Raw genomic sequence first — 24,671 nt, forward strand, 5'->3', positions numbered from 1 at the left:
GTATCTGATGTGATTCTCTTCTTTAAAAAAAATGTGACATCTTCTATTCGGGTTGAAATCCATCTTGAGCTTATTGTGTTACATGGTGTAAGGACTTGATCTAAACCTGATTTCTGTCAAACAGCTTTCTAAGCTTTCGCAGCAGTTCTTATAAAACAGAGAGTTCTTCCCCAAGTAATTTATGCTTAGACTTAGCAAATATGACTCAACTCTTTTCGTGGTTTTGTTGTTGTTCAGTTGTTTTAGTTGTGTCCAGCTGTTCATGACCCCATTTGGGCTTGTTTTTGGCAAAGACACTGGAGTGGTTTGCCATTTCCTTCTCTATCTCATTTTTTTTTTAACAGAGGAGGAATTGAGACAAACAGGGGCAAGTGATTTGCCCAGGGTCATATAGCTAATAAGTGTCTGAGGACAGATTCAAACTCAGTAAGATGAGTCTTCTTGACTTTAGATCCAGCACTCTATCCACTGCACCACCTATCTGCGCTTTTCTGTCTTTAATCATTATTAATTATTTCAATATTTATTGCCTTGTAATATAATTTGAGATTCTTCTTCTTACTTTTTTTCATTATTTACCTTCTAGAACTTTGGTTTCTTCAAATTAATTATGTTAGTATTTTGTTTGCCTCTTCTATGTATTCCTTTGGTAGTTTGATCAGTTTAGCACCATATTTGTGAATTAGAGTAAGCAGTATGAAATAGAGATTATAGGTTTCACATAGAATCCTCTTTTTTTGTGTTCTGTCTTAGGCATGGAGATGCTATTTTTGGGGGGTGTTTAAATTCCAAGAATAAAAAAATGACATTAAATTAAAATTTAAAAAAATCAACTCATGCATATTTTGGGTTATTTAATCTATTGATTTTCTAGTTTTTAAGTTTCATGTTTAGTTCATTAATCATTTCTTTTTTTCTATTTTGGTATGTTGTTTCATTATTATCATATAATAGCCACAAGTGAAACGAACTTTCTAATCCTTAATGGGGGTTAAAAAGAGAATAATTCACATTATTATTCACTTTTTCTATGATTTGTTCTTTGACCCAGTCATTTTTTTTGTCAGTGAAGATGAATTTATTAAACATTTTTTAAAGGTACTATGTTAAGCACTGAAGATACAAAGAAAGACAAAAATATAGTCCCTGCCCTCCAGGAACTTGCATTCTAATAGGAGAGAACCTATGCAAAAATACATACATACAAGATCTCTCTCTCTGTCTCTCTCTGTCTCTGTCTCTCTGTCTCTGTCTCTCTCTCTGTTTCTCTCTGGTGATTGGAAAATCCTGGGGTATAATTCTGTCCATGGCTTTTATCTTTCTTTCTGTACTTCCTTCTTAATGATCTTATTAGTTCTCTGGAGTTTAGTTATCATCTCTATGTAGATAATTCCCAGATTTACATATCTCATGTTCCTGAAATACACATGTTCCTCAAACACACATCATCAGTGGCCTACTAGACATTTATCACCACCTGAATGTCTCATAAGAATCTAAAACTCAAAAGGTCCCAAACAGAGCTCATTATCCTCACCCCCCAAAACCCACTCTTCCCACAAAATAACCTATTTATGTCATGTCCCCACCATTCTTCTGGTTACCCAAGTACACCATCTATCAGTCGTCTCTGACTCTTCCCTCTCTTACCATCCATTTCCAATCAATTGCCAAATCTTCTTGATTCTACTGTTATAACTTTTGCCTCTATATATATAGTTTGTGGTAGGGGAGGGATTTTTAGAAGAGTGTATAGATTAAGATTTAGGAGAACGGGGGGAGAAGAGAAGGGAGGGACTCATACAGGGTTGGGTGAAATAAGGAATAGGAGGACAAGGGGAGAAGATAAGGTAACTGGGATAGGGTAAAAAGAGAGGCTGAGAAGGAGAATAATGAGTAAAAATAAGATGGAGGGAAATTCTGAAATGGTAATTATAACTTTGAATGTGAGTGGGATGTTTATGGCAACTCTCTTTGTCATGTCAAAGAAATGGAAATTGCAAGGATCCCCATCGATTGGGGAATGGCCGAACAAGTTATGGTGCATGATTGTGGTGGAATACTACTATGCTACAAGAAATGATGAGCTCAATGATCTTAGAAAGGCATGGAAAGACTTGGACAGAATGGTGAAGAGTGAAGTGAACAGAACCAAGAGAACATTGCATACAGTAAGAGAAATATTGTCTTAAGAACAAATTTGAGCAACTAAGTCTTTTTAACTATTATAAATACACAAATTAAAAATAAAGGATATGTGAAGAAAGATGCTGCATCCAGAGAAAGAACTGATAAGTAGAAGTATGTATAGAATAATTGTACATATGCATACAAACATACATATAACCTATTTGTATCTAATGGTAGCTATCTCTAGGGAAGGAAGAAAAAAAGGAAAAAATTACATGATAACTATCATATATTTAAAAGGAATAGGAAGTTGTACACAATGGATGTGTAGTTTCATGTGCAATCATGTTTTTTATTGTATACTGTTATGGAAATACTTATTTTAAACCATAAATTAAAAATAAAATAAATTTAAAAGATTTAGGACTGAATAGGCTTTTTTTTTGACAGCATAGAGCAAAGTAAAATATAAAAAGCTTATTCAGCAGTCCCACAAACTATACTGATCCAATCATTATTGAGGATATCATTATTTCATCTTCATTTAAGTCAGTATCTTTTTCTTGTGTTAACTGAATAAACATTTTTGTTATATGCCCTAGCATATAGTACATATGTATAAAGGTATCATGTGAAAATTATTCATATTCTTTACTGTTTTCATTCAGAAGGCAACACAAGTCATTCAGTTCTCAGTTGTCCACCAGTTTATTTAATTTTTATTCATTTTCATTTAACTTTTTTCTGTTAGATTTGTCCAGCTCTAGGAAAGGAATATTAAAATCTCCTAGAATTATCAAATTAATATTATCATTCTTCAAATCAGTTCCTCTATGAATTTAAATGCTATTCTGGTCATATTTGTACATTTAATTTGTCAATCAGTCGATTAAGAAGTATTTATTAAGTGCTTACTATATATGCCAGGCATTGTGTTGAGTGCTGGGCATAAAAAGAAAAGGAAAATAGTCCTTGAACTCAAGGATCATACACTCTAATGGAGATGATGCACGTATAATATAAATACAAAGCATATACAAGGTACCTTTTGGGGGGAAGGCACCAGCAGTTTGGTATACCAAGAAAGACTTTCCCTAGAAGGATAAGGATTCTGAATGGTGGAATCATAGAAGTAGAGCATTACAGACACAGGGTGCAGCCAGTGCAAAAGCATGGAGATGGGAGATAGAGTGTCATTTGTAAGAAACAACAAGTACGTCAGTTTGTCTAGACTGAGGAGGGCATGGAGGTAGGAAGGAAACAGGTTTCAAAGAGCTTTAAGTGCAAACACAGAACATTATATTTGATCCTAGAGGAAATACAGAGCCCCTGGAGTTTATTGAGTATAGGTATTATATGGTCAAATCGATAATTTAAGAAAATGACTTTATTGGCTGTGTGGGGAATGGATTGGAATGAGGATAGACTTGAGGGAGGAAGATCAAATAGGAAGATATTGCCATAAACCAGGCAACAGGATTTGAAGATGGAGACTATGTGACTGGAGAGAAGCGCAAAGGCGAAAGTGATAGTGTGGAGATAGAAATGACAAGATTTGGCAATTGATTGGGTGTGTGGACTGAGCAAGAGTGAGGAGGCATGGGTAACTTCAATGTTTTAGATTTAGGTTACCTGAAGGATGGTAGTTCCTTCAACAGGAATAAGGAAATTTGGAAGGAAGGTGAATTTGGGGAGGGGGTGGGGAAGATAATGAGTTCTCTCTCAGATGTGTAGGTTTTGAGTTGCCTTAGAGGCATTTGTTTTGAAAGGTCCTAGGCAATTAATGATGTGGGACTGAGTGGTGCTGGATATTATAGGTTTTGGGAATCATTATTATAATTGAGGTTATAACTAAATGTATGGGAGCTGATGAAGTAAACCAAGTGAGAAAGTATGGGGAGTAAAGAGGACTTTTAGAATCTTAGATTGTATACACAGTTAGTAAAAGAACAGCCAGGTAGGAGAAGAACCAGAATTAGCATGGTCACAAAAACTCAGGGAGGAGAGATTGTCTAGGACAGGGGTGGGGAACCTATGTCTTCAAGGCCACATGTGGCCCTCTAGGTTCTCAAGTGTGGCCCTTAGACTGAATCTAAACGTCATATGAACAAATCCCCTTAATAAAAGGATTTGTTCTTTAAAACTTGGACTCAGTCAAAAGGCTGCACCCAAGGACCTAGAAGGCCACATGTGACCTTAAGGCCACAGGTTCCCACCTTTGGTCTAGGAGGACAGGCTGGTCAGTAGTGTCAAAGGCTGCAAAGACATCAAAAAGAATGAAGATCAAGAAAAAAATCATTAGGTTTGTTAATTAAGAGACCACTGGTAAATTTAGTAAGGGCAATTTTAATTGAATAATTGTGTTGGAAGGCAGGTTTTAGAGGATTTAGAATAGATTTAGTAATGATTGATTTAGAATTGATTAGTTCATTGTCTCTGGTATCATTAAACGTAATAAAGTTTTTCTTTCCCTATTGGTAGTTTGAATATTTATTTTGCTTTTGCTTATTTTGAGTGCTTCTAACTCCTATCTTTTGGGATGTGACTCAGTCAGGTGGTCTGTCAGTCTACTATCATTTATTAAGTGCCTGTGATGTGCCAAGCACTGTGCTAAGCACTCATTTGTAATGAATTTTCCTCCTAATACCTGAAGGTATCCCTGCTCTACAGTATCACCCCCTTTCTTACCCAAGGAAGAGGGGCACAACAAGCGACTTGTGAAAATCATACCAATATTAATACAATTTTTCAATCAACAAATCGCTAGTCCCTAAAACCTTGGAATGCTAATGTCAACTCAGCATTGTAGTCACAATTTTGTAATCCCTAAATCCTACCAGCTTCCACCCAGGGATCCTCTTTCAACCGCTTTCTTTCGTTTGCCCCATCTATACTCTCTCAGAAGTCCAAAAGAACTTACTTGTATATCCTATATCCTAGGGTTTCCAAAAGCTCTGGTGTCACAAGAATTGGATTTGATCCTTGGGCTCTAACCCATGAAGGGTAATTTTTTTCCCTTTTGTTTATTGCCTCTAATTGAGATTTCTCCAGGAAAATCTCCTGATTCACTCAGGGCAAATATGTCTCCAAATGTGGTTAATAGTTTCCCAGTTGCCATAAAGCACTCAAGGTACTAAATGCATACCAGGCACAGGAGAGTCTTTATTTTACTCTGAAAAAAAATGTAGAAAATGCAAAGGAGTCACAGGTGCCCATAAACAGATAGATGCAGAAAACACATGTAGCTCCAGATTCAATAACCCATCCCACAGAGACTATGGATGCTGTTATTATATCTTTAAGAGGGAATGGAATCTTGGGGAGTTATACTTTAACTGTCATCTGTGAGGAGTCTGTGAAAAGACTGAGAATTTAACTGTCATTTGGGAGACTGTTAACTCGCATGGACGGAGAGACTTTTTGAGTACCAAGATAAAGGACTAATAATCTTTCTTGATGTTGTGTGAGGCTCTGAGAGAAAGGACCAAAGGAACTTTTTTCTTATAAGTCTGAGTGAATTAACTCTTTATCTTGCAAAAAGAAAATCATTTAAAGAGAATTCTTGAGAAGAGACTTTAAATTACATCCTGAGAGAGCTGAATTGTTGGACTATGGTCTGTGGAGAAGTTAACAATTGTGGTTGATTGTTAGAGATAACTCCTTGATCATTCTCAGTGTGATATATTGTTGAAAGATTTAAATGTATTGTTTGTTGTAACAATTGTTTGTTATTGTTAATAAATTGTGTAGCCAGTAACATTTAGGTTCATTTAAGCCTATGAGACCAGGTTGTAGAGGAAGAGTCAGAGAGACACAAGCAGAGATACTGAGAGAGAGGAGGGAGAGAGACACACATAGAGAGAGATTGTGATTTTCTATTAATTTATGGTTTCCTTATAATTTGTTGGTTGACTTATAACCTAGAATGAAAATTATGAGTTGAAGAGTCAAGGGTATGTTTTTTTTTGTGATCGTTGCCTAACATATTGGAGCCCTCTCCTACCCTTCCAGGGTTCTTACTTCTTATTCCCCTTCATGTACTCTTTGATTCAATGGCATCGGTTTCCTTAATGTCTAAAACAAGACACTCCATCTCCTCACTCCATGCATTTTCTTTAACAAAAATTAAAAATATGTTTTTATTGATGTCTTTTGCTTCTTACATCAACAGAATTACCCCCAATATCCCTCTCCTCCTCCCAGAGATCCATCTCATATAATCGGTAGTATTTTTTTTTTAAAGAAGAAAAAAATCCATGAATACTTTGAAAAAACCTGAAAACATTCTCACCTCCACAAAGGGGATAGATTGGGGTTGTCTTTTCATATTTCTTCATTTGGATTATGCTTGATCTATAACATTTCTTGAATTCACTTTTAATTTATTTTTTGGTGCGTGGTTGTTCTTTCCATTTACATTGTTATAGTCATTGTGTATATTATTTTCTTGAATCTGCATACTTTACTCTTTACTGGTTCACGTAAGTCCATATTTCTTTGTTTTATAAAAAAATTATTTATTTTATTTTTAATTTATAGAATGAAACAAGCATTTCCATAACATAGTATAATAAAAATGTATTCATCTCACACATCACATTTTATAACAAACTCTTAATATTCCATTATATTTATATACCACAGTTCGTTTTGCCATTCCCCAATAAATGGACATCTAGTTTGTTTCCAATTCTTTGCTATCACAAAAAGTGTTATTATAAATATTTCAGTGTATACGAGGGCTCTGTTCTTATTGATGGATTTTTTGGGAGTTTAAGCCCAGGAATGGGACTCTGTGCATTTTCACTGACTGGCTCTCATGCCTGGAAAGCTTTCCCTTCTCATCTCTGCCTCCTGTCTTCCTTGACTTCCTTCAGGCTTCAGCTAAAATCTTTCCTTCTGGATGAAGTTTTTCCACATTCTCCTTCACAATGAGATTGCAACATCACTGTGATTATATATAATTAATTCTGCATATATTTCATTTGTACTTAGTTGTTTTTGTGTTTTCTCCCCCATTAAACTATGAACTCCTTGAAAGCAGTTTTTGCCTTTCTTTGTATTCTCAGTGCTTAGAATAGTTCTTACACATCCAGGAGCTTATAGATGCTTGTTGACTGGACCTGTTGGCTTAATTTTTCCTGTGTGGACAGCTAATTCAACTTTTTCCCTTCTCTTTCAAATCTTCATTCAAGTCATTTCTTGATATATATCCCTCTGCATCTACTGTCATATGTATCTTGTCAGCAGATTGAATTGTGACTGTAAGGTGCCTTCTAGCTTTTAGATTCTATCAGAAATTCATTAAGGTAGTTTCTGCAGAAGAATGAGGAACCCAGGGCATTCTGGGGGAATTATGGATCTAGAACTCTCCCTAGGGGAATAAAGGATGCAGTTCTTTCCCTTGAAGAATTACAGATTCAAGAGTGACCTGGGGGAGCAAGGACCTTGGGATGATGCCCAGGGTCTGCATGACCCAGAATCTTCCTCAAGTAGTAGAGGACCCAGGTTGGGTCTCAGCTAGGAATGTTCAGTTAAGGGATAAACCACCCTGTAATTCCACTCTAACATTTTTATCCAGGTAAGATCAGGTTATGATGAGCATAAGAGCAGCTTTTGAGAGCATCACAGATTCACAGCATTTCACACTGGGAGTGACTTTAGAGATCAGATGAGATCTGAGCTTCTTTTAGAATCATTCAAGGAACTACCCTTGTCTACTACTGGCATTCCTTTTGTGAGGTGCAATAGCAATAGGAAACCCTGAAGAATGGACTTGGTTTCCTGCACCCCTCATCTGGGTTCTAGTGCCTGACACCTTTTCTGTCCTTTGCTGAAACATGGCCATCATATTCTAGCATGGTTCAAAATGGAACTGGTTTTAATTGCTTTAAGTGTGAAAGCTGGGAAAGTAAGGTCTGAGCATTTAGAACATAATGGGCCCGTAGAGGCCAACAAGTCCATGCTCTTGACCCCCAATTCTGATTTTAGAAGAGGAGACTGAGGCCCAGAAAGAGAAAGTGACTTTCCCAAGGTTTCCCAAGGAGTCAGTACTAGCTAGGGTCTCGATTTGAACCTAGGTCCAGGTTCCGAATTTGGTGTTTCTCCTTCGTTTCTTTCTTGGTACATGAGTAGCTATGTACCTTTATACACTAGCTTCCTATCAGTAGAAATTTTGCTTTTAATGATATTTTCAGCCAATCCATGAACACAGTTTTATTGTTGCATTACAGAACTCCAGCTTTGCTCTCGTAATAGCACTTCCTCTCAGAAACACTAAACATCCACAATATGGTAAATGTTTTGTCATTATTATACGTGTGAGTATGCAAAGGATCTATGATTTTTGTGGGCACAGGTGACTCCTTGCCTGGGAACTTCCTCCATCAATAGATTGTGACCTGTCCGTGACTTAGTAGATGTAGTAAGGAGCTGATTGAAGCTCACAGAGATTAAGTAATTTGCCAGGGTCACACAGATAGTGAGTCTCAGAGGTGAGATTTGAACTCAGGTCTTTCTGACTTTAAGTCCAGTGTTCTATCCACTATGCTACACTGCCTCTATGTAATTACAATAGTTCAAAGGAAAAAAAAAAGCAAAGCAAACTTCACTGTTCCACAGTTGGGTACATTTTAAATATATTTTATTACTTTTTCTTTTGTCTTAGAAAGAATATGAAAACTGCATGCAATTCTAATTATTTCCGACATTTAAATAGCATATGATAACTTCATGATGTAATACATGATACTAGAAGAACATGATACACAGTTTGCCTACAGCATATTTACAAAGGGAAACGTAGTTTGGTTACTTTATTTTTAAAAAAGAGAGAACTGTACTATTAACCATGGAAGCATTACATTCACAATGACAGAGAATGTGTGTGTGTTTCTGGTCTGGGGGGGGGTAGGTCACATTCTTTGTATGCATGTGTATTTGTGTGCTGTGTACATGTCATGTGTGTGTATATATATGTACATATATGTATGTATATACATATATGTATGGATAAAGTTTCCTTGAAAGATTTTTACTAAGAAAGCTAGCAAACCTATTGTTCTTGAAGCATAAAATACTTGAGATTGGAGCAGTGTACCTTTCATATCCCCTCATGATGTGAGAAGAATCCAGCATCCTCCTTAGACATGAATTTAGCTTGGATTATCCCCATTTCTAATATGTGTAAAAATTAACTGGGGGAATTAAGCATTTCCCTGGCAATCAGCAAAGAACATATGCAAGAGTGATGCTCATTCAGTCCTGCCAGCTGTGTGGGCCCATATTGCATAGACGCACAACAACACATTATCATGGCAGGTACACTGGAAGCTATGTGCCTTCTCCCCTCTGTGGAAAGTCACCATGAAATCAGAAGTGGAAATCTTCCTAGGGCTACAAATAACAGAGCACTACTACGGAACACCACCACACAGATTATTTGTTCAGCTAATGAGCTTATAAAGCTCAGTTGCAATCATAGTGATGGATGAATGAATACAAAAAGGCATTTTTAAAAAAATGAAAGGCATGGATTCCCAAATTCAGTAAAAAGCAGACAGTTGTGAGCTCTGAAACGCAAGAGACAGTTAGGACACTTGGAAGCCTTTTGCGAACAGCTATAAAATGTAAAAACTGACCCTTGGTAAAAAGTGCTTTTTGTAACAATATATAATTTGTGTCATGTCTGTGAGAAAGAAAGTTTTTTTTGTAGAGTCCTTTGTTCAAGTCTTCCAAAAATTTCTGACTTTTTTATTAGGATTTTCTTGTTTTACTCTTCATAGACCCTGGAAAGGAAAAACAGGTATAGGTCACTCAATGCACTGACTTTGACCATTAGATGGAATATGGCAAAACCCCATGAGTCTTAAGGAGTGGTTTCTGTTATGGGGAAGTGACAGATTCGGTTTCAGGAGCAGGCTCTTTCTCTTATTTCCTAATGTTCAAATACTTTAGTCTATTAAGTCTTGCTGATGCATGAATCCTGTAAAGCACTGTTGTTTTAACAAACATGCTAGAACTTTGACCTGAAAGGGACCTTTGAATCCCAAGTGTCTAGCATAGTTTTAGCACTAAATAAATGCTTGCTTGATTAATTAGCCTTATAAGTTATCCAGTCCAACTGCCCATACCCTCCCATTTTACAGAACAGGAAGCTGAGGTCTACAGAGGGAAAAGAACTTATCTAAATGAATGCTGTCCTTTTCAAAGTAGTCCCCTTGGGAACCTAGACACATATTTTAATGGTGCTGCAGCTAACTGCTCAGGCTCAAGGCTGAAAGAGCCATCCTACCTGGTGACTCATTTTTGTCGGAATTGCATTAATGGGGTAAACCTTCCTCCTTTGAGAGTGAATTGGATTATTGGAAGGAGACAGGTTGCTTGAATAAGATTTGCGAGGGACCTAGGAAATAGTGGTTTGAATCTCAGATGAGGTGGGTCTAGTTCCATTACTAAGGCAGTGCAATTGGGGTTGTGCCCTAGGGCATCACAAAATTAAGGGAGTAAAAGTTTAACACGTGGGTTGTTTTAGAAACTACTGGATTTAACACCTAGTTAGCAAGAATAATTCATTCAAATAGGAACCCCTATAACAGGCAGGCATTTTAGTAATGACCATCTGTGAACCACTGTATTAACTATCTTCTCCCACTCAACTGAATTTGTCTTAATTATGGTTTGATCCTGGAGTCTTGCTTGCCTCAGGATCAGAATTGCTAGTTATATAGAACCTTCATAGAAGCCCATATGGTATGAAGACAATAAATAGGCTCTGGAGCCAGGCCCCAAAGGGGAATTAATATGTGACCCAAGCAGTGACAGTACCGCAGGAATAAGTGTGTAGTCTTCCAAGGAGATGCCTCTGAGGATGACAACATTCATACGGAGGGCTGAGTTCTGGTCTGTTTGTTAGAGATTTAATCACATGATTTTAGAGTTAGACCTCAAGAATAATCTAGGACCAAAGTGAGATGGGGCTTCTTCCATAGTCCTAAATGGTTGCTGCTGTGGGGGCAAAATGAAGGGTAGAATTTACAGAAACCCCAGGATTGCTAGTGGTGTAGAGGGGCATCACCTATAGGGATGGAGAAGAAAAGTGCTGTCATCCCTGAGAGTTTTTTTTAAATAAACAAAGAGCTACAGCTTTTAGAAATTGGTAAAAATTTATAACAAAGTGAGTTTGTTGACAAGAAAACATCTAGGTAAGAAAATAATTTTAGTATTCAAATCGTTTGTCTGGAAAGCTTTATTGATCTGTCTTGGAATATTTTGAAAAATCTTACTGCCTTTTCCTTTTCCTTCTAATGAAGTGTCCTGCTTAATGGAGAGAGAGAGAGAGAGAGAGAGAGAGAGAGAGAGAGAGAGAGAGAGAGAGAGGGAGAGAGAGACAGAGACAGAGAGACAGAGAGAGGGAGGGAGGGGAGGGAGAAGGAGAGAGACAGAGGAAGAGACAGATAGAGACAGAGACAGAGAGAAAGAGAGGAAATAGGAGAGAGAGAAGATACAGCAAATAGTCTTTGGAAGTATTTTGGAAGTTTTAGGTTTCAGTTATTTCTCTTTAGGAAGGAGGGAAGGAAGGAAAGAAGGAGGGAAGGAAGGAAGGAAAAGAAAACAATGACACTTATTAAGCATCTATTATGTGCCAGGTGCTATGCTAAACATTTTCACAATTATTATCTCATTTGAGCCTCTCAACCACACTCTCAATCCTCATTTTACGATTAAGGAAACTGAGGCAAAGAGAGGTTAAGTGAACTTATCAGAGTCACACAGCTAGTAAGTATCTGAGTCTGGATTTGAACTCTGTTTCCTCAAAACCATAAGTGTATACAGACACATCTATTCAAAACATATATGTATGTACATAGGCATATTTACGTGCATGTACATACATACAGGTATTATATATGATACACATGTATACATGTATTTATGTACAATATAATTATTTACATGCATACACACAATTCCTATCCTTATCAGCCTGCTCATAGGATCACATGATTGCATTGATTATATACTTAAAAGTTGAAAAGGATCATAGTCCAACTCTCCCATTTTACTGCTGAGGAAACTGAGGTCCCAAGAGTTCATAGGAGACTTGCCTATGGTTACACAGGCAGTAAATGGCAGGGCTGGGATCAGAACCAAGGCCCTCTGATTTTGAGTCCAGCAACCTTTCCATGGCACCACACTGTATGAAGGAAATGACTAATTGTTTTAAATGTTGAATTCTTATCTTGGTGAATAGCTATTAAGTTCTACTTTAATGTACTAATTTTCTAAGGACTCTTGGTCTTTGGTCAATAGCAGTCCTCCAGTATTTCTGTGTGCCTACCACAGGGTAGGTCCCAGTTGACATAGCAGAAGATTAGAGACAGCACAATGCTATGCAAAAAGCCCTCGACTGAAGGCTGACAGACCTGGGTTCTAATTCCCTCTGTCAACTAGTTTCCCCATTTGTAAAATAAGGGAGTCAAATGAATGGTCTGCACACGCTAGGTAATTTAACACATGAACTGAATTGAATTAATGAGATCTTTGAGAGCCTGCATGGTCTAGCTGGGCATCAGAATCAGAAAGACCAGAGTTCAAGTACCCCTTCTGATAAATACCCATTGTGTGATCTTGGGTGAATCACCTCTCAATTTTCCCAGGTGACCTTCTCACACTATAAGTTGCTGCTATGCATGGAGAGTTTCCTCACCAGGAGTTAGCTTTATCAATGATATCACAAGTCTGGGTTACCCTCCCTTCCCCAAATGAAATCTTTGGTCCAGATGGTTAGGGAGAACATGGGGGAAAACTTCACTGAATGCTTCAAAGCAACCAGAAACGTTCTCAGCAATCCCTGCAGGTGACAGAGAGGCTAAGCTTTTTCATGTTGGTTGCTGTGAAAATTGGGAGGAGGACAATCCATTTCCAAGACTTTTCTGGCTTAGCTAGGGAAAGCCCAGAAAAGAAAGCTTTATTCCCATCAGGTTTCCAGAAAATAAACTCTTACCATCAGTATTTGCTATTTTGAGCTAATGCAGACTGGGCAGTTTTGAGGGAGAATATGTAGGCCCAGGTATTGGCACTGTGCTCAAGACTCCATCTTTGAGAATGACCTTCTGCATATAATGGCAGTACTTGAGCAGTCAGTCCCACAGAATTTATTCTAGGAATAAGGCTCAGGTCTCTGGACCCCTATTGCAGATGGGGGCAAAGTTGAGCATCAAGTGCTCCACTGTGGCAGTTTCATGCAGGTGGCTGAGTATAAAGGGCTCCTATGTGCAAAGGAACATTTGTTCCACAGGTGTCTAGTTCACCTCCTTCTTCCCTCCTTTCTGCTTCTCAGCTCCAGACTGGCCTCTGCCATAGGTGAAACAGACTCACGTGGGATGACTTGTGCTGAAGTGCTGGAAAGGCACTTAACCCTTCTATCTCAGTTTCCTCATTTGCAAAATAATACTTGTTAATGCACTTCACAGGGTTGCTGTGAGTGTCAAATGAAGCAAAGTACATACAGTTCTTTGTAATAAAGTGCTACATATATGTCAGTTCCATACTACCACCATGAAAAATAGGATTATTGTTACTTCTCCTGATTTCCAAAATCCCAACTTTACACCTCATAGAATAATACACTGTTAGAATTAGAAGGAATCTACTCTCTATTGAGTAAAGTTCAAATACTTTCCCTTGGCATTTAAGGTTTTCTATAATCTAGCATCATCTTATCTTTTTCAGCCTTATCTCACATTATTCTCATCTACACACTCCCTGCTCCAGTCAAACTGGATCTCTGTCTTCATTTTCCAGCCTCTGTGCATTTGTTCATTCTATTTCTCATACCTGAATGTCCTGTTCCTTTTTTTTTAATGTGTTGAATACTACTTCAGATCTGAGTTAAGTCCCTTAACTTCCATGAGCCTCAGTTTTCTCATCTATAAAAGAGGGAAAGCATAGCTCATACCTCTCCAAGTTGCTATGGGGATCCAATTTAACAATCTATCTAAAATACAGTGCTGAGGTTAAAGTACTTTATAAGTATGAGCAGTTTTTATTTCCTAGGAATCATATGAACCAGCTCAAATGCCACCTCTTCTAGTGAAGACTTTTATCCTTAGACTTTACATAGCACTTTGACTTGCAACTTTCTAATGTGCTTATACATGTAATTTTATTTTTGAGTCTTATTCTACTAGCCTGTGACCTCAGGAAAGCAGAGATCCTTTAATTGAAATTTTATATCTCCCCCAGAATTTAGCCTAGTACAGGTGTTTAAAAAAATTCTACTGAATGAATGAAGAATCTGGTCCAATTCCCTTATTTTACAGATGTGAAAACTGAGGCCAAGATTCACCCAGGGTCACTGAGCTCTTTAAACGCAAAACTACTCTTTCCCCTACACAGGGCTTCTCCTTGAAACTCACCTGCGTTTCTCATTCCACGCGTTGTACCACTTGATGAATCTCTTTGTGCTCTGGAGTTTGGGATGTAGGCAGTGTTCTTGTCCCCGGTACCGTGACATACTCTTGGTAGTGATGCTGTAATAGAGTTTGGAAAAGCAGCCTGTGTGAGAGGTTAGTCCTTTCCAATCCCTCTCAGCACCTGCCTGAGGCGGGTGAGGTCAGCCTCTGCGGAATGCTGAATAATGAGAGTTCATTCATTAGAATGTGTGAACTGGCTACCAGCTATTGTCCTGCCTTCAGTGGAGGAGGAGAGGAAATAGGCAAAGCACTGCAGTGGGCAGGAGGCAGGCGGGGTAGATAGATCCCAGCTCTCCCTTCTAGTACAGTAAGGGGCATTGTGGGAATGGCAAATACATGTGGAGGGGAAGGTTTCTGCTCTGCATCTCTGAGACTTTAAAAAGTTTCAGTGAAGTCTGAAATTGTTCTGTGAGCCATTTTGATTATAGAATTTTTATTTCACCTTGCAGAAAGCATATAGTAGATGGACTTTTTAACGTGGAATAGTCTATTGAGGGATGAACTGGGTTTCTTATGAGCTTTGTGGCAGCAAGGGTTTGGCTGTAGCTTGTAAACTTCTCAAGTCTCAATGGAATCACCCTGTAATGTGAGGAGTCCTGCACCTGATTGGAGGACCTCCCCCCCCCCCATTCCCTTTATGTTCTCCTCTCCAGAAGCCTTTTGCCTGTGGCAGGTCTGTAAACTTGTGAATATGCTATCTTGCAGGAAAGTCTTCAGCCAAATCACTAGAAAGGACCCGATAGACCATCCAGTCTGAGATGACATTAGGTCATATTCCTTGTGGTCTTCTCTCTCATACTCCCTACCTCACCCCATCCAGTTACTCGTGTATCCTCTCTCTCTTCCCCTCTCAACATCTACAATGACTTACTTGGTACCCTACTGAAAGACTTAGGGAAGGCCTTTTGTGGCTAAGCTAATGGTGAGGCTGGGTGGGACTTTTTGCAGGACCCCAGATTACTCAACTCTATGGCTCCAGGTCCTAAGATGAATCTCTGTCTTTGACAGTGATAAGCAGCAAAGAGCTGGTCATACGCAAGTGGGGTGAACTTCAAAGAAATCCAATAGTGTTTATAAAAAATTCAGTCTGGTAGAAGAGAAAGGACTGACAAATGGTGTACATTAAAAAATGGCTTTTTGTTTCTCCAGAAGGTTCCTACTGAGAACCTCAGGCTTCATTAAGCAAGGAGCACCGAAACATTTAAGATAGGGCTCAATTTATAGAAATCAATTTACCCATATTTTTTCAGTGATGCCTCTTTTGCTGAAATAGAGAAATGTCTGTATTAGGAGGTATCAATGCAGCAGAAATCATAATGATAATCATTAGCTTCACAAAATGAGGCCTATGGGCTATCTTGCCCAAGATTCTGCTTCAGCAGGGGGCCCTGATGGAAGGTTCCCTCAAATGTTGGGTTTGTGATCAGGAACCAAAACACCAGTGTCTACAACTGTGGTGATAACTGCTGTACGCATTCTTTTTTGAACTTCCAAACTGTATTCTCTGAGAAGTCCTTGAGGTTTATATTTGGCCTAGTGTCAACAGTGATGTTCTTCAGTGTTTGAGGATAGGTAGAGGTGACATATTCGATTATATTTCAAACTCTCCATCTGCTAACAGAGCAGAAGGAGCAGTTGCTTCAAACTGACCATTGCTTCCTCCTGGGAAGAGGCATCCAGTTAGTCCCATTTGACTTCTGAGGAGCCAAGAAGATTAATTATAGGATTATAGATTTAGAGGTGAAAGGGACCCTAGAGGCCATTAAGTCCAACCCCCTCATTTTACAGCTGAGGAAACTGAGGCTAAAAGTGACTAAGTGATTTGCCCAAAGTTAGACAGACAGTTAAGTATCTGAGGCAGGATTTTACTCAAGTCATCCAGACTCTAAGCCTAGCCCTCTAACCACTGTGCTGCATAGCTAATGCAGGCTTAGGGGTCCGTATTATGGATGTGGATGAAAGTCTGTAATTGTAGAAAACTGGAGGTTTGCACTGGCACTGCAGCTTGCACACCTACTAGCTAAGCAGCATCACTTTACTTCAGTTTCTGCATCATTAAAATGGGGATAAAATTGGCAACTGTAATATTTACCTTACTAGGTTTTTGTTTACTAGGATAAAATTATATATATGTACACACACACGTATATACACACATGCACACACATGTATATGTTTGTATAGACATATAAGTACATATGCATGTATATGTATAGGCATAGCTACATAGGTATATACATAGATTCCTATATGATATGCATGTATGTATTTATGTTCATATATGTATATATGTTTAATATAAGAGATAGCAAGAGTGCATTGGAGAGAAAGCTGGCCGTGGAGTCAGGAAGACTTGTATCCAAGTGCCACCTCAGAAATATACTGTCTGTGTGACCTTGGGCAAGTTACTTAAGCTCTTAGTGCCCTAAGCGTCTCTCTAATCTAAGATGATGGTCTGCCAAGCAGGTGCCAACCTATGTTAGTAGAAAGATTTTACTCCTATTAGTGAAATTACAGGCCTAGGCACTATCCTGAGGCATTGCTTTCTCTATATTCACAGTAACACCCTGTGATAAAGTAATATTTTACCATCTAAGACTGGGTGTTTTAGAAGTCAGTACAAAGGTCATACAGTAAATGAGCACATTTCCCAGAATGTTTTGCATGGAAGGAATTTTTTTTGGTGGATGCTGGGAGTACGCTCTGGGAGGGAAACTCAATTTTAGTGCATATGCTCCTTGAGGACAGGGATTTTTTGGTTTGGTTTTGTTTTTTGGCCTTGTATCACCAGCACCTAGTGCAGTGTTTGGTATTTAATACAAATCTGATGTATAGTTGTTTAACTTAACTGATTAGAATGAAAAGATTTCAGCAGTTAGAAAACCATCCCTTGTTCAGATTGGAATTCAGGCATTATTCTTTGGGTTGGTTATGTCCAATGTGCAGGAGATGTAGCAGAAATCAAAGATTACCTGCCTTAGGCCTGGGTTAGTGGGGGGAAATGAGGAACAGATAGAGATCGTAGACTTATATGATGATGACAAAGCTAGATAGGACATTAGATAGCATCCACTTCAACTCCCCAGTTTTACAGCTGAGAAGATTGAGGTCTAGAGAGGCAGAGGGAGTTTCTCTAAGTCACCAAGTTAGCAAACAGCAGAGCTAGGATTCCGACCCATGTTTTCTGGCTCAAACGTGGTTCTCCTTCTATTATACAAGAGAGGTAATTTTTTGTCTATATTTGCAGAGCCTCAGCTCCAAGTTGTTGACTAAACTAATTCCTACTGAACTTGGAACTCATCTGAATGAATTAGGATCCTGAAACACAAAATAAGGTGTTCTTTGATCCCAACCATCTCAATGTAGTGGTGGGGAAATAAGAATTAGGCACTGCCACAGACTTTCTGCCTTCATGCCAATCAATTAAATATTTATGGAACATCTGCCAAATGCTTCCTAATGTGCTCAGAACTTAGGGCACAGAGAGAAATACAACAGAAGGGAACTACCCTCAGCAAGCTTACAGCTTGGGGCAGCAAGACTATCTCCCATGGCAGCAATGGACTATGCAAGGCAGAACATGGTAAATGGAGTAAAAAGACAGCAAGAGCTGGAGGAGCACGCGGAGAGGAAGAGGGGTCACGTGGGTTGTGAAGGCCAAGAAAATCTTGGCTGGATTTGGAATCAGGAGACCTGGACTTGAATCCTAGCTCTTAGTCATCATGTGATCCTGGGCAAGTCTCAATCCCTCCCTTGGCCTGAGATTCCCCTTCTGTGAAGTAAAGGATTGTTAAGGTTTAAGGTAGCAGCTAACTGGAGCAGTGGATAGAGCTGCAGGTCTGGGGTCAGGAAGACCTGAGTTCAAATCCAGCAGTGGACACTTAGTGGCTGTGTGACACTACACAAGTCACTTAACCCTCAGTTTGCCTCAGTTTCCTCATCTGTAAAATGAACCGGAGAAGGAAATGGCAAACACTCCAGTATCTTTGCCAAGAAAATCTCAAATGGGGCCGCGAACAGTAGTAGGACATAAGTGAACAATAACAAAAAAAGGTCAAAGGTCCAGTTCTAAATACAATGATCTTAACTTGAGCCCTAAAGGATGTGAGAAATTTGTACCGGTGGGGAGAATATCCCAGGCAAGTGGAAGCAACATGAACAAAGAGAGTAATGAGCAAGCACAAGTTTTGTTTAGGGGACAGTGATCAGCCTGTGCCGGTTGGGGTGAAGAGTCTGTGTAGAGGAACGTGAGGAGACAAAGTTGGTCCAGTAGGTGGAGGACCAGATTATAGTAGCAGGACCAAAGGGACAGACCCCAAGAACTTGCATAGACGCAAATACTACGAATATTGAGTCCTGTTATTGAAATGAAAGCTATTCTGGATAGTTTCATCTGTTCTGTTGAGAGAGTTTCAGTATTCACGAGCAAATTGCTTTCTTCCTCCTTAGCTCGTTTATATTCTCTAGTTGTTTCTTCTATGTTTATCTTGTGTCCCCATCCAAAGCTCCCACTCTGGGGGCAGGGACCCGGACTTTTACTCTTAGCTCTTTTTGGTACTATGTATTTTGCTGGCTAATGACATCAAATGTAGGGAACAATATGAGAAGGAACTACTGTTTCTACTATTTCTTTCATCTGAGTTAGCCTTATCTCTCCTCTAATTTCTTGTGGGCAGGGGCCGTGAGTACTGGACTTTAGAACACCTGGGTTTAAGCAAGGAATAGAGCTGGATAGGATGTAGAACAGGAGCGGACCTTGGAGATTCATTTTTTCTCATGAGGAAACTGAGTCTTGGAGAGTGATTTGCCCAAGATCACCCAGCTAGTAGGTAGCAGAGCTGGATTCAGACAAGGTCCCATGACTCCACATTCAGAAATCTTGGCACTCCAACCATCCTAGCTGTATGTCTCTGGGGCAATTTTCTTAGGCTTCCTCTAAGAGTCATCTGTAAAATGAGGGGGTGGGATGTGATGATCCCTAGACTCTGGCATTCTGCAATCCTGTAATTTCTCCTACAATTCACAGTGCGTAGTACAGTATCAGGTACCCAGAAATAAATACCTGTTGCATTTCTTTCTTGGCCCCTAATCCTAGGAATGGAACTGTTTTAGGTATTCCTAAATCCTTGCTGCCTCTTTCCAAGTTTTAGTTGGAGAAGCAGCGTAGCAGGTTGGAATCTGGCCTTGAGTTAGAAGATCTAGATTTGAATACTGGCTCAGTTACACTTTACTTCTCTGAGACTCAGTTTCCTCAACTATAAAAAAATTTACACTATTCTCATCAGAGGCCTTGTTGTGAGGAAGCTTTCAACTTCAAGGAGCTGTTGGTGCCTTAATCATGATCTTGACTTTGTGATTGGCCTTTAAAAGGGGATGTTGCCAAATAATCCACCATATGAAAGTTGGTCCCATGGTGAGTCTTCCTAGGCTGGTCCCTGGAGGACAGACCCACAGTCAGTTCATTACTGGCCTATATTTGAAATCTTTCCAGCATGGCAGGACGTGTTAGAGCTTGAGTTCCCCTGTTATAACCTTGGAGGAGCCGGGGTCACGTCCAGGAGGAATCAAAGGAAGACTTTCAACCAGAGCATTAGAGACCTTCACAGGCCTGAGATTTGAACTCATTCAGGTTTGTAAGACTTCAATTCTTCCTAAAAGAAATGTTTTTGTAAAATGTACTTACTCCCTTTCAGATTTGGGGAACTAGTCCCATGAGTGACCTGGAAAGGCACAACTAAACTTGCACTTGTTTCTCATAGCCTTTCCTGGAGGGCTCTGGCTCTGTTTGGAGAGGCCACAAGTTATGATCAACTACACAAGGCCCTTGACTCCACTGTGATGTGAAGAGTACTTAGCTCACCTCCCTCCCTGAATCTCTTTGAGGTGCAATGAGGTAAGTGAAAGTCGGCTTGCTGCCACCCAAACCTAATTAATTGGAGTAATAAGGGAATGTGTGAGGGTGGAAACTCCAATTGCTTAAATTTTTTGATTCATTCTGGCTGAGCCAGGAAACTTCTTTGCTTCAAAAATATCTCTAGAATCTATTAGGTCTCTTTGTTGCCTACATAGGTAAAGTCTATTGAAAATAATTCTTTGTTTAGTGTTGTAGCTTTTTTTTCCTGGTCTGCAGGGCTATTATTCTGATCGGCAATTATTTCTGTCAAGGTTAACACTAGAAATTTGATTTATGTTGATTCCTTAATATAATCTTATGTCATAATTTTCAGTTAAAAGGAGAGTACAGGAAAACACAACAAAATGACACAGTACCATCTTATTTCCCTCTAGAATCCAGCTCATTCACTCATTTCTTCATTCATTCATCAAACGTTTATTTAGGGAATACTCTGAGCAAAGCATTGTTCATCGAGGGTTCTTTTAAACTGAGATTCTATTGCATCTAATGCCCCAACTTTTAGCTTCTGAAGTATAAATGAAAACACAAATTATGGTCTTTGGAAAGTGATGACTGAGAATCAAGTATACTAACATTTCCCTTGTAAAGGTAGCAGAGCATACAAGAGTCCACCTTAAGTGGAATCCTTGGTTTTTAATTTTATACTACCAGATTTGAAGAAAGGAAGGTCTTGTGTCCATTCCTCTTTTCCTCCAAGCTATTTAGTTCTTCAGTCTCAAGACAAAGCCCAGTTAGAAGCTTTTCTGGGCATTTTCTTTGGGCTGGTATAGGAGTAAAGAGAAGAGGGGTGGGGGTGGGGAGAAACAGCCTAAGCAGGGAGATTTTTTGAGTTTTCCCCAAACTCACTAACACATTTTAAGTCTCAGGTTGTGAATATTGGCCGTAAAGATCTCAGAAGCCCTTTGGGGCCCATCGGGGACCTGGCTGAGCTAGACAGTGCCTATCCAGACTGTTTCTGGGGTGAAAGAAGGGGTGACTGATCAGTGGCAAATATTTGAGTTCTACTTTGCCAAGGACTCCCTTCTTGGCCAAGAGTTGACTAATGGGGAAATAGTTGTTTTGGCCCCAAGTGGTTAATTTGAAAGAGAAGAGCAAGGAAACTTTGTGTTCTTTCAGTCTGCCCCAGTTTTTAAAATATTTTCAGCATTCTCAACATGCACGGAGACAGCTCTATCGAATGTTATCCTGAGCAAGGGATTTTGCCACAGGAGCTACAGATGCATTCCTTAGGGAAGCACATATTTTGCAGCTGATTAGTAGGAACCATTCTAAAAGTAAATTTGAATCAGTTGTAGAAAATTGAATTCCTCTGAAGACATTTTCTGGTATTAAAAAAGTCTCTGTGAAGCATGGGACTTATAGGATTCAAAACGAAGTAAGCAGAACCAGGAAAACAATATACGGTGGTTATAACAATGGAAATGGGTGGCCATGGTGGTGGAAATAACAATAAAAGTATTCCATGAAACTAAATGCTATGCAATTCTAAAAATCAAGTTTGGTCCCAAAGAACAAATCTTTTTTTTGGGGGGGGGAGAAAATACAATTTCTTCCTTCCCTCTACTTTTTTTTTCTTGTAGAGTTGGACTAAGGCTATGAAAATTGAACAAACTATCAGATTCCATTGATGATGGGTTGGTTGGTTAGTTTTGCTAAACGGTACTCTTTCCTTCTCTCTCTCTCTCTCTCTCTCTCTCTCTCTCTCTCTCTCTCTCTCTCTCTCATTCTTTGTTAAAAGGAATCACAGAAATCATGCTCTGGAGAGAGGAGGGAGAATGATATATTTGTCAATGAAGGTAAAAATGTCTGCATAAAGGAAACAAGAGCCTAAGAATGAATTGTCATATTTTCTTTTAATTCTCATTCCAATAGGTTCAAACACAGACAGAACCTACTTTTGGCTTCAAGAAAAATAAACTTGTTAGTCTTTTTATCGGGAACTTATGTGTGTGATTCTCTACTTAAGGACCAAATATTTTAACTTTTTATCTTCCAAGGACCCCATCCCATCTCCAGAAATATTGTCATGATTGTGGGTCCCTTGGAAAATACAGTTTCTTTTAGCCTGGTATTGTAGCTCGTTTGAAATGCTGGTGCTTAACACACTTGCCTACAGTTTGTGCTTGGACAAGAATGAAAAGGCATGAAACATGCTCTTACAGCGATTCCAGACACACATAGAGCTTGGGCATTGGGTTAGACAGAAATGAGGACAAGATAAAGTTGCAAAGGTGAGACTCACATAACCATCTTCTCTTCACAATGCGGGTACTTTGGTTTCATTTCCAGCTTCTTGACATCGCTGTATCTTATCTTTGGTCCTTTCCTCGAGCATTTGCATTTTGACCCTGCCGGAGAGTGCCTGATAAGTTCGGAGTTCCTTACCTGTAGGCTCTTATACCGAGCAGGCAGCTCCATCATCACGAAGTTTAAGTTCGCATGGAAAAGGGTGAACATAGATTAGCCCCTTTCCTCCTCCTCCCCCCTTTTTCTTTCCCTTTCTTCCCCAGACTCACAGTTTAGAGATCGTCTCTGGAACTTGTGAGAAATTAAGGTACAAAACTTGGCCAAAGTCACTCTTTGGAAGCCAACATTTAAATAACCTGAAATTCACATTTTCATTCCCCCCCTAAGCTCCCACATTTATTTAAACCCAAGAATGAAGGCAGGATCGGCGGGGGAGTCCATCAGGACATACCGAATGTCCGTCCTCCCCACCCCCCTCCCTCGCCTAAACCCGGTTTGTTCCAGTAGATACAAACTCTCGCTCTCCCCAAAGCTCAGAGAGGGCCAGTCACGACGTACGTTTGTGTGTGGTGTGTGGTGTGGTGTGTGGTGGTATGGTGTGGTGTGTGTGTATGTGTGTACCCCAAACTGGGGGGCTTTCGGCTGGCTCGCAGGACTTACCCTCCACTCCGACGCAGCACAACACAAGGAGCAGCAGGAGCAGCAGTCCTGTCAAGAGCTTCATGACCAGAGCCCAGGTGTCTCTAGGGAGCTGGGAAGATCTCGCTGCCCGCTTGGCTTCCCGGTAGCCGCTGGTCCCGGAGCGCTCGGGCGGTCGGCTTTGGGGAGAGTTGCAGGTCTCTGGTGCTCCCGCGCCCGGGTCAGTTTCAGCTCCTGCGTATCTGCTCCGTGCGCTCTCGCTAGCTCTCAGTTCTCCAGAGCTCGGCTCTCCTCCTCTTTTAAAACAGCTCCCGCTGCCCTCACAGCGAACTCATTAATATGCAGAACAACTCTGACTCACTGCAATTTCTCAACATAGTTGGGGGGGGGGGGAGGAGGGAGGAGACCTTCCCAATCCTGTCTGATCACACAGACTGTTTGGGTCCATAATACAAACAGTCCCCGAATCATATCATTTCTGTCACCTTCTTCCTTTTGGGGGGGGGGGGGGCGGCGCTGGGAGAGTGGGAGATCAAAGCCTAGGGATGACTTTGTCGTTCTTTGGACTTGTGTCAAAGTGACTGCTGAGCTGGGGCTTCTTACACTGTCCGTGCTCGAGGCTGTTTATACGTAACCACTTCTTTACAAGGCTCCGGAGTGGGTCTGTCTGTGACCGTTCCTGGGGTTGGTGGACTGAACTGGGCTGCTTCCCACAACGCGAAGCTTGAAGTGGGGGGACAAACCGAGTCTATGCTAGTGGATTGAGCGACCCCAGCCTGGCCTGGGGAAGAGGTGAGGCTTCACCTGCAGGGAAATGACTTTTAAAATACTTAACTCTAGTTGACCCAGGCTATGAGTCAAGTGCTTAGTCAATCTGAGGGTGAATGAGGGAATGATGCCCCAAAATAGAGATCTGGCTACAGGCTATAAAGGGTGGAAAGCTAGCGTGGTACAGTAGGAAGGAACCGTGCTGGACCTGGTCTCGGGAGCTGCATTCAAATCTCTGTGTCAGTTTCTACCTGTGTGATATTAAGCAAGTCACTTCGTTTCTCTGTCTCAGTACTGTGGACTAGGTGACCATTATGATCTCTTCCAGCCCTAAACATTGCTTGTGCATGACTTTTTTTTTTTTTTAATGAAGATTGACTTTCTGGAGAGAAATTCCTTTAATTATCAATGGGTTTTTTTCTTGTTTTCTTGCGTTTCTGAGTTCACAGTTGCATGTTCCATTGTGAATTTGAGGGCTCTGAACACACCTCCTT

At 40.0% G+C, this 24,671-nt stretch overlaps 1 protein-coding gene across 1 annotated transcript; it reads right to left on the reverse strand.

The window, feature by feature from the left end:
• Positions 1–8,756: 8,756 nt before the first annotated feature.
• Positions 8,757–23,716, reverse strand: CXCL14 (C-X-C motif chemokine ligand 14). Its single transcript, XM_036751038.1, has 4 exons — positions 23,431–23,716; positions 22,766–22,871; positions 14,550–14,663; positions 8,757–9,917 (listed from the first exon to the last, which is right to left on the reverse strand). The coding sequence occupies exons 1-4, from the start codon at positions 23,492–23,494 to the stop codon at positions 9,902–9,904; spliced, it is 300 nt and encodes a 99-aa protein (XP_036606933.1). The 5' UTR covers positions 23,495–23,716; the 3' UTR covers positions 8,757–9,901.
• Between the last annotated feature and the right edge of the window lie 955 nt (positions 23,717–24,671).

Source organism: Trichosurus vulpecula, chromosome 3 (genome assembly GCF_011100635.1).
Source record: "Trichosurus vulpecula isolate mTriVul1 chromosome 3, mTriVul1.pri, whole genome shotgun sequence".
NCBI lineage: Eukaryota > Metazoa > Chordata > Mammalia > Diprotodontia > Phalangeridae > Trichosurus > Trichosurus vulpecula.

Excerpts from the sequence above, each read along its gene's own strand:
- CXCL14 (XM_036751038.1), bottom strand. The coding sequence starts at position 23,494 with ATGAAGCTCTTGACAGGACTGCTGCTCCTGCTGCTCCTTGTGTTGTGC. Across the intron at positions 22,872-23,430 it reads GTGCTGCGTCGGAGTGGAGG|GGTCAAAATGCAAATGCTCG; the intron begins GTAAGTCCTGCG and ends ACTCTCCGGCAG. Across the intron at positions 14,664-22,765 it reads TGTGAAGAGAAGATGGTTAT|CATCACTACCAAGAGTATGT; the intron begins GTGAGTCTCACC and ends ACTCTATTACAG.